Below are 10,526 nucleotides of genomic sequence, written 5' to 3'. Positions count from 1 at the left end.
TAAAAGCTGAATAATTCAACATTTAAAAAAATTCTATATTATAAGCTTTCCTTTAAACTGTTTTCTTACTTAGCAATTACTCCAGTGTTATCTTGTCTGGGGTTACAAATCTGAATTCTTGATATTTATGAATCAAGAAATTCCAAGGCACAAAGGTTTTACCTGTTTATTGCTTGACAAAGTAAGTTTTTTTTTAATGTAGTAGTGGCCTTCATTTCATCCACTTATTTAAGAGTAATTTTCAAACATTAGACTAAATATTAGGCTTTTGATTAATTTTAGTAAGCCTTTAAAAATAATTTCAGATTCACATGTACTCATAAGAAATTATAGAAAAAGGTATCTTTTGATATTTATTGAATTTCTGTCAACTTTTTTTTGGCTTTGCTTGAGACAGGGTTTCACTCTATAGATCAGGTTGGTCTTGAACTCATTGTGTAGCCTGGGTTGCATATTCCAGTGAACCTTTTGCCTCAGCCTCCAGAATGCTGTGATTCCAGGCACATGCAGCCACATCTGATTTCTCTGTTTTAGCTTTAAAAATCTACTTACTTCTGAGAGTTAAACTGATTATTCAGATCCAATTTTTTTGTGGTGTTTTAAACAATTCTTTAACTTTAATGGACTTACTATTGTTTCTGAAGTGGCTTCCATTAATTTTGATACATATTTTCCCCATGATGACTTACAGGATCTCCAAGCCAATATAAATATTTTATAAATATTTGCACATTTGGGTATATACCTGCACAATACCTCAGCAATGTCTTTCAGCATAGTTTTACTGAAGAGTAAAAACTAGGCACAATTACTAGGTACAGTGAAAATCTGCTGTAAATATTTCTAAGGTAAGAAGGCACCACATACCTGTTCAACTAAGAAAGCCACCCTTACAACACAGGATGATTTTATTTTTACATAGGACCTAGAACACTTCAGCAACCAATTAGGTGCTGAATGGCAGAGCAACACCCTCAGTTTATGCCACGAATTCATAGGGAATAGGGTCCAGCGACTCAGGTTCCTTCCTTTCCATTGGTCCTCACAAAGTGCGCTTCTCTAGTGTGCTTTTCGTAGATTCACATGTATGTGGCCAAAGGAACAACCCCATGTTTTCTAAAAGGCCTGGAAAACATATACTGGGTTCCCCGCCTCTTGCCCTTTGTGTTAGCTTTTTTGGCAAATTCTTGAAAGATGACGTTCTGGCCAAAAGGCAGAGCCAATTATTAGGAAGACTTTTTTAAAAATTTGAACAAAGTCAGCCACTTAAAACTCTTATTTTGCAAAAATAATATTTAAATTTCAAGCAAAATTATAATTTTTGAAAATTTGATTCTACCGTTATGAGTTTGTTAATGGTTAATGATTTTTCTGCTGTGATTTTTGTGATATTAATAAGTGTGCCTTTTCAATAGTGTACAATGTCTTGGTTAAACTTTTGTAGAGCCTGCATAAGGCAGTATTTTGCAAAAGAGTGGCGTGTGTTATAAATTTTTCATAGGTAAAATATTCACTGATGGTGTGTGATTTAGCATAATGGGTATGAAAAGTTCACTGATATAATTTATCAATTGTACTTAACAGCACAATTAGTTTAAGAAAGTATCCCTTTTGGCATCTTAGGATAGAAACTCAAAATCCACAATTACATAGACATATTTTGTGAATAGTTTTCTGTATTTCAATTATATAATTGTATGAGACAATACTCCACAACATAGTGAGTGAGGAAAATGTAGAAGCAGACATAGAATTTGGATTATTTTTCCAATTATTTTAAAAAGCATAAAGCCTCATTTCACATCCTATACTTCACAAATTTTCATTTAAAATTTATTTTATTTATATCATCATATCATTAATGTATTTTCGTTCTTTGAAATTGGTGAATAACTTCAAAATGTCTCACTTTGAGTTTTAATACTGTTATCTATAATATAACCCATATATATATATACATATATATATATATAATAACTTACTAAATACTCCATCTATTGAAAGAGTTGTAAAGGAATCCTTTGAAGTAAATATTTTAGATCAATCATGAAGAACTGCAAAACATTCCCATATATACACATGACATTGTTAGTTTATCTTTAGTATCCTGAAAATGATTAGCTCATACTTGTTGAATGAATGGATGAATGAAGGAATGCATGAAAATAGCTTTACTTTTGATTTGCAGCATGCATCACCAGCGAGCTTCGGCCTCTCCCTCTGCCTCTGACCCACGGGGGTGTGGTGTCCTGCTGTCGACCTGCTGACTCAGGTGCAATGTGTGCATTGTTATATCATTTCATAAATAATTTTAGAACAATAAATCCAGCTGCTGGAGAATGAGATTATCCTTCCGTTTTCTACCATAGTGAATTCCAGTAATGATAAATAAAAAATAAAAACTCTTCAATAAAGTAAGTTGAAAACCTATTGAAGATTACAAAGAAAATGGAAAGTGGGAGGAAAAGATTTTTTTTTTTTGTATCTATTAGTAGTTTGTGTACATATATCTACTCAATGGTGTAAGAATTTATCAACCTTTACAAATGAGAAAAAACGTTCTCAGGGTTTTAGAAATGATGCTTCAAACTAGTATGTTTTCTACGTCTTTAAAAAATCAGTGCAGAAAATTTTTCCCCTCGATCTTCCAGTTTTCAAGGATACTTGCTAAAGTAGTGCTTACCAGTACGTATTACCAGAGCCTTCTAACTCATAGCTTAGGTGATACATATTTTTAAATAAACTTTCTTGAATATTCACTTTTGGTAAGAACAACAAATTATATGCTGAAGCAATAGTATAGGAGAGGAGGTGGGAGAGCCATAAACATACAAATACAGGAAGGAATGCCTCACTTTTGTATAGAAACAGCCCAGACTGTACTATTATTTCACTTAGCAAAAAGTTTACTGTGTGTCAAATAATATCCTCACAGTTTACATGATCTCAACTTCTTTTTGAAAGAAATGTCAAATTGAGTTTCTTTTTTTTTATTTTAAGAAAGGGTCTACAGGGTGTTCAGAATCTCACTACTAGATCACACTCATAGTGATCCACCTGTTTAGAGCCTTTCAAGAGTTGGGATTACAGGCACCCACCACCACGCCCAGTCTCAATTGCCATCTCAACACAGCCAGTGGGCAGGGCCGGCATGGCAGGCCTGGGGATTGAACTCCTGGCCCCTGCATCTGCCTAAGCAGATGCTTTAATCTGATGAGCTATTTGGCCACCCGTAGGTTGTCTTTTGAGAAATCCTAGCAGAATGTTTGAATGCTTGAATCTTGAATGCTAAGAAGGGCTGAAGTTGGGAGATCATAAATTTGCAGCACTAGTCGATGATAACTGCAGGAGAGAACTTTAACGAGAGATAAGATCTTTGCATAGTTTTAAGGAAATCTCTCCAATATAGACAGTCGTTAGTTGGAAAAAGGAAAACGTAATTCAGGGGAAATGGAAACATACCTGTAGCTGGAGCAACTGAATCATATTTAATTTTACAATGTGAGACAAATGGCAAAATTTTTTTTTCCAGATGTGATATCCTCTGAGAAAGACATAAAGTCACCTATATGGATTTCTGACTAATAATTCACTCCCTGGATTCAGTCATCAGGAAGTATAAGGCAAACTCAAAATGAAGAACAGTTATATTTTAATATATTTTTCTGTGGCTGGATTCTCCTCAAATGTACATTTAATGAAACTATACACCAAAATGACCATAGAAATGTTGCAGATTAGTGAAAGTTTGAAAGTTTATTTTGGAGGCTGGTAAGAGAGCTCAGTGGACTAAGCACCTGCGTAGACAGTGCAGGAACTGGGCTTTAATCCCTGACACCACAAGCAATGCTGGCCTTGTCCCCGGGTGCACGCAGCTGCCCACCTGAGCATGGTGGCACACACCTGTAATCCCAGCACTGGGGAGGCTGCAAACAGGAGGATCACTATGAGTCGAAGCTGTGCAGTGAGACCCTGGGCCAAATACATCTTTTAAAAAGTCTATTTTGCAAGGAAAATGCCCAACATTTCTGGGATTATAGTCAATCCCTCCAAACTCTAACTGGATACTTAATCCTCCCAGAGAGTGGATACCAATTGTGTGCCTTTGTTTTAGCACAAGGGCTAAAGCAGTATGAATTGCCTTCTATTCTATTGAAAACAAAATTCATATTGTGTACTTCCAAGAAATTCTAGCAAGTTTGGGTGTCTTTAGAATGAAATGCAAAGAACTTGACTTTTGACACTTGTAAAAATAAAGATACTACCTTTAAATATATTTCTATGTGCGCATGTAATTCCAAAACACACAATGACCAACAACAGCAAAATTAATTAATATCAACAATTCTGTTTTCTATCAAGCGAAAATAATGCAGTCTTCCTCAGAGGATGGCTGTAGGAACAAAGCAAGCTCACGCCACGCTACGCGTCTGGCTCAGTGCTCAGTAAGCAGGGCTCACAGACGGCAGTCACTGAGATTACTGGAGGAGGAGAAACTGTTTCTATTTTCTTTCTTTCTTTTTTTTTCAATTGCTGTTTTCACACCTAACAATAGAATGTCTCTTTAAGATGGAACTCTCCTTGTTTAAATTACTTTTGGGTTTAGGATTGTAAGATTATAATTTGGAATGAACAGGAAAAGGAATGAAACAGTAAACTCACAGAAAACAACACCAAAAGAAAAAGTCAAAGAGAAAGAGTGAGGAAGAGGGGAATGTTTGTCTACACAGCAGGGGTCCAAAGGTATCTGAGGAGGCAGAGTGGCTAGTGTTAGATTTGACTTGTGCAGCTTGCCTGCTCTGCAAGTGCCCTATATTTTTTGAGTTTCCTGTTCTGCGAGTTCCCCATTTTTTTTTTTTTTTTTCGGAACCAGGGATTGAACTTAGGCCCTTGCTCTTGCCAGGCAAATGCTTATTCTACTGAGCTATCTTGCTGGCTCATGCAAGTTCCCTATTGTTTCCTCTTAAATCTGTAACTTGGAACCATGTTTATTATCATTGTTGTTTGAGGCTGGATTCTTTTTCTTAAGGCAAGTCAAGGAGAAGGGAATGAATCTATAACAAAGTGAGTGGTGAGCAGAGATGGACAAACAGATACCGAAGGGAAAATTTGAGCAAGACTGAGAAATATGTGGGAAAAAACCAGGGGAATTAGAAAATGCTATGAGAAGCACAAAAACTCTCGGGAGGCATAGAAATCCTGGTGATGGGGAGGTCCAGGGCGCTGACCAGACAATGAATTCTGGTCGTATGATAGTATAGTTTAGAGAGTAGAATTGCTTCCCAGAATCCATCTTCCAAATATTTTAATCCAAATAGAAAAAGCCACTAATCTTGAGGAAACATTGTGCATCTGTAGTCCTACATTTATAATTCCACAGTATAAAAAGCTTTGAAAACAGACTTTTCTGGTACAGACCCTCTTCTGCTGACACAACTTGGCTATTGGCATTGGGCTGTTTGCTGTCTCCATTCGTTCCTGTGTGGGAGTGCATTCATCCATGCCTTCGCTGAAACAGTATTGTTGCACCAGATTGAGCATGCTACCAGTGCTTCCTGGGTCAACACAGCTCTGGCCAATGCATTCTGAGTCAACTCAAAAAATTCTGAATTCTTCAACACCTCTGGGCCTAGTTTCAAACAGGAAATTTTCAAACACAAATCTGGGAGGAAAAATAAAAGTAAGTGAAAAGAAAGGCATTACCTTCTAATGTGTTTCTAAAGCTGAAATTGGCAGTTTTATCCATGGGGCCAGATTCATACTGGGTCAAACTCAGGCAAAATTCCACGTCCGCTGAGGAGGGGAGTCTGGAGGTCCTGGCTGTGTCGTGACTTCCGGGATTTCTCAGTAAAGGTCCTTCGGGATTCCCATCGCACAAAGCCTGGCGACTGTTGTATTCCTCCAGTCGGCTGCAGATGATCTATACAAAACATTTGATGTTAAAGGAAGAGTTATCACTACCTTGGAGTCAGCGGGAAAAGCTCGAAGGCGAAATTCTTCACTTTGATCTTCAGATTGCCGACCGACCATCAGGTTAGTGCTTTAAGGTAAATGGTGAAAGAAGCAAATAAGCTGAAACTTGCAAAGTAAATTATGAAAATACCTAAAAGCATTCTAGGTTTTCATCTACCACTTCAGAAAATGTTGAAAATGTTCTAGGCCTCACACTTCAAACTGTGATAAAATAACTCCATCACATAAATATTTGATGAGAAGATTACTTCAAGTATTTGTTAATCACCTATTATATGTTAAGTACTATGGCTGGCTCTAAGGCACTAACTTCCATTTATTTATTTATTTATTTATTTATTTATTTATTTATTATTATTATTGATTCTTTTTTTGTATTTTAGTATAGGGCCTAAAGGGTCTCACTGCACAGATCAGACTCATAGTAATACTCCTGTTTACAGTCTCCCAAGTGCTGGATTATAGGCATGTGCTACCACACCCAGTCTCAATTGCCATCTCTGCACGCCCCAGGGGTGGGGCCAGCACAGCAGGCCCAGGGATCAAACTCCTGGCCCCTGTGTCTGCCTAAGCAGGTGCTTTACTCTGCTGAGCTATTTGGCTGGCCCTTAGTAACTTCTCTTTAGATAAAGTCCATATAAATGGCATGATGTATAGCAAACATTCAGCTAATAGCAGCCTTATTGACATTAATCAACATTACATTCAGAATGTCAAGGACTTAGACCATTGGGCTTTGTGCTTTCCTGTCATAAAATGTCCCATTGTTGATGGCAAATTTTTATGTTCAGAATAATATTCCTGATCAATTCCTTCTTAAAGCATAAACACTTCTCTAATTCCTTAATTTAGCTAAAACTAATGTGACTTTTTAAAAAAATCATCCATTTAAAAATGATAATTCTTCCTTTCAGTCTGCTCCTGTGTGAGAGCTGACTGAAGGCCCTGAGCTCAGTAATAAACAGCTTTCCAAATTCCAATCTGGCTGATCTGGTTCCTACTCTGAGCGATGTATAACATTTTGGGGCTCATCCAGGATCCCCTTTACTGGGGATCAATCTGAGGGACCAGAGTTTTCGGGAACCATTTCCCCAGGGGAGACTTTCTGGCCCCAGGGTGGTCTCCAAAAACTCACAAATTTCATCATTCAAACCTCCAAGCTGTCTGTAAGTCCTTACTGGTAAGACATCTGTATCTGTATCTGTTCTGTTCGGGTGCCATCTAGGACTCCTAGGAGGTGTTAGACATAACAATAGCCCCTGGACTCGACTCCTTCCATGATGGCAGATCAGAGTATTGGGTCTGTTTTTGTTTCATTTTTGTGTGTTTTGGCTGATTGTTGCTTATCTGTCCAATGACTATGTGTCAGTCTGCTTCTGTTTCTGCATCTTCATCACCCCTATAATGTGTTTTAATTACTTTCAGGATTTTAGACAATGTGCCTTAGGGTACAGAGACTCTGTGTCCCCCAGAAAACATTGAACCTTCTGTGAATTAGAATGACCCTCCTTCCCTCAGGCCACGTGGCCTGCAGAAGGCTCTTTTAATCTTTCTCTTGCTTACTAGGTCTGGAGAGCCATCTTCGGAAATCTGGGACACCCTGACCAGATTGCTTACATTCAGGCTTGGATTGATCTTGTCCATGACCCTCTGAAATGACTCAGAGTTTGCTCTTCCAGACACTGTCCCTGGATGGCTGGCCAATTCCACATGGTCATACTAGCAGTTCCAACTGATAAGAAGCAGTTGTAACCCCCGACCATCACCCTCAACCCACTCGTTCTGCCTGCCACCAGATACACCGATAAATTCATTATGCTGTTGTTAAAATATTGGTCAAAATATGTTGCCAAATTTAAGCTAAAACCTAAAATTGTTATAAGGTTATGATATTTCTTTAATGGGACATTTTACGACTGTTTTGTATTTGTATGTGTTGCATTCAAACTAGTTGCTAAACATACTGATATTCCTTGCTTGACTTTAGACAATAGAGCTAGAAAAAATGTTAATAAGTCTCCTAAGTGGATTTTATGTAAATTTCTGAAAAATGACACTTTTAAATCTAGTTCAGACTTAGGAAATATACATTCCTATGAAACATGTGACTCCTTTTGCCAGCTAAATGGCATTGGGTCAGCAAATTGTTATTGAACATTGAAAGATCTCTACTGAACTATTGTAACTTTTCCATTCTCTTTCTGCCAGTAAACTAGGAATTCTACCTGAGCTTTTCAGTAGAACAACTTAATAAGTCATGACTTCAGAAATTAGGCTGAGGCAGCTTGCAATAGTTTACCTTGTACAGTGGCTGCCAAGGAAATAATTTATATCTGCGTGTTACATATTAAGAGTAAAAAAAATTTTGTCAGCCTTAGTGTTTTTACCAATATGCAAAATATGATTCATATATGATAAATATAAGTTTTACCTGTGAGCTTCCAGTTTAAATCTTGTCCAGATGCTAAAAATGTTTACTTAGGTGATTAGATGAAAAACACAAACGTCTGGAGACTTGGCTCCATGCACAGGGCCAAATCCTCCAGCCAACTGTTCTATATCTAGAAGAGACTTTTGTAGCCTAAAAAGTGCTCACTTCAAATTGACCTTTCTATGTAATGGTTATGCTTCCTTCTGTGAGACTCCTGTCACCAGACCAGTAGTCTTATGTTCAGATTTTGTTTGCCTTAAGAAAGTCACTGTTACCTAGTTTTAAAATGTAGTTGTGGGCTACAGAAGGACCAGGCAGTTCAGGTGCCTAAGGCTGCAGCTTCCTGACCTTTGGAGACCTTTCGATAAGATAGCTTTAATCCTAGCCTCATCCACTATTACTGGAAGTAAGGTTTCCCATATTTACATTTCAAAAGGGTGGGCTTCTAAAACAGCTGTAATCTAAGCCTGTACAAGGCTACACCCATCCTTAGCTGAGTTTATGCAAGCTTTTTTAAAAAAGTAAAAAGACAGTTTGAACTTCCAGTTTATGTGCCTTTTTCTCTGTAACCTAAAACAGATAATGTCAGATTTAAAAAATCTTTAGATGACCCTGATGTCTTTAGAAGATTTATTCACACTTATAAACTAGATTAAAAAGATGTAATGTTAATCTTAAACCAAGATTTCACCTCTATGAAAAGGCAGGCAGCATTAAAAACTGATATTACATTTGGAGATAAATGTCATATTGTTAATTTTAAACAACCAGAAGATAGCCAGTCTATCTTAGTTCAGCTGTAACAGGAACTACCTGCTCCCACTGGAGCCCAGGCAGTCAGACCCCTGCTGGCCTAATAGCCAGGCAGGAGATTGTAATAAACAATATTTTCTAGTGTGTATTCTTAAAGGTCTAAAGAGAACTAAAACCAAGCCTTCAGTATTAAATTTCAGCTATTTACCAGGAAAAAGATAAACACCCCTTTGATTTCTTAAAATATTTAGTAAAAAACTGGTAAAACATACTTACTGAGATGCTAATTCAGTAGAGGAACAGATTACTCTTACAGATAAGTTCATTACTCAGTCAGCTCCAGATATTAGAAAAGAGCTCTAAAGGATAGCTTTTGCTCCAGACAACTCACTTGATACTTTATAGGGAACTAAAAAAGTAATGTCCTATAATCAGAGTTGGGAGAAAACCAGGGAGAGAAAGCAAAGAGATAAAAAATGGCTGCCTTTGTTGTAGCCTCAAAATAGACCCTAAGTCTGATTCTCTGGGCTCCAAGAAGAGCTCAACGACAATAAGGTTCATGTGTTGATGAGGTTCATCTGCTACTGCTGGCAGAAGCCAGGCCACTATAAGAGGGACTGTCTTAAGAGGCCCACGGTCCATGCCCTGACTGCCAGTGTAGCCAAGAGAAGTGAGACTGCACTCTGACGTGGAAGCCCCAGAGCTCAGACTCAGCTTCCCAGATGGTCCAGTAGGACTGAAGGGCACTGAGCCTGCCTCCTCGCTCTGGCTGGACTGTTATCTCTATCTGTCATCTCCATGGAGGAGCCCTGAGTAATCATATCTAAAGAAAACCCCAGCCTATTGCTAGAAATTGGCACAGGTCTCTTTGTCCTTCTCCAACCCTGACCTCCAGTCATAGTCATCTTGCTTTAGCTGTAACTGAGATATATTGTTCATGTACAGATAAAATCCTGTCAATGTAAAAATGTTCTAGAGACACTGGCTACAAAGTGTTCAATAGCTTTGGGCCTATAGATAGAGCCAGGTTTTATATTTGTGACATAAAACTCAGAGCCACAGTGTTAAAAAAAATCCTTCAATAGTGCCCCTTGCTTACAGTAGCCATATCCAAAATACTAAATGGGATATTGGTTTAATCTGACTGAATACTGTGTATTTCATGATAAGTTTATTAAGTTAGTCTGGGTGATTTCTTTTTTTTTAAATTTCTATTAGTTTATTGAAAGAAGCAGTTAGTACTTATGTTGCTTGCTCAATTTTACATGCCTAAGTCCCGTAATTGGAGCAACTACTTTAAAGATAAAAATACGCACTATGACAACTATTATTAATTTCCTGTCATCTTGTTTTGAACTTCTGTATCATT

At 37.6% G+C, this 10,526-nt stretch overlaps 1 protein-coding gene across 1 annotated transcript in view; it reads right to left on the bottom strand.

Annotated features, from left to right (window-relative positions):
- Positions 1 to 10,526, bottom strand: part of Tyr (tyrosinase) — a 115,319-nt gene that overhangs the window by 75,761 nt on the left and 29,032 nt on the right. The window contains exon 2 of the mRNA XM_004647440.2: positions 5,704 to 5,920. Coding sequence (XP_004647497.1) covers positions 5,704 to 5,920 — 217 coding nt within the window. The remainder of the gene's footprint in view (positions 1 to 5,703; positions 5,921 to 10,526) is intronic.

Source organism: Octodon degus, unplaced genomic scaffold (genome assembly GCF_000260255.1).
Source record: "Octodon degus isolate 3935 unplaced genomic scaffold, OctDeg1.0 scaffold00306, whole genome shotgun sequence".
NCBI lineage: Eukaryota > Metazoa > Chordata > Mammalia > Rodentia > Octodontidae > Octodon > Octodon degus.
The sequence above is the reverse complement of the archived record's forward strand: the minus strand, read 5'-3'. Positions and strand labels throughout refer to the sequence as shown.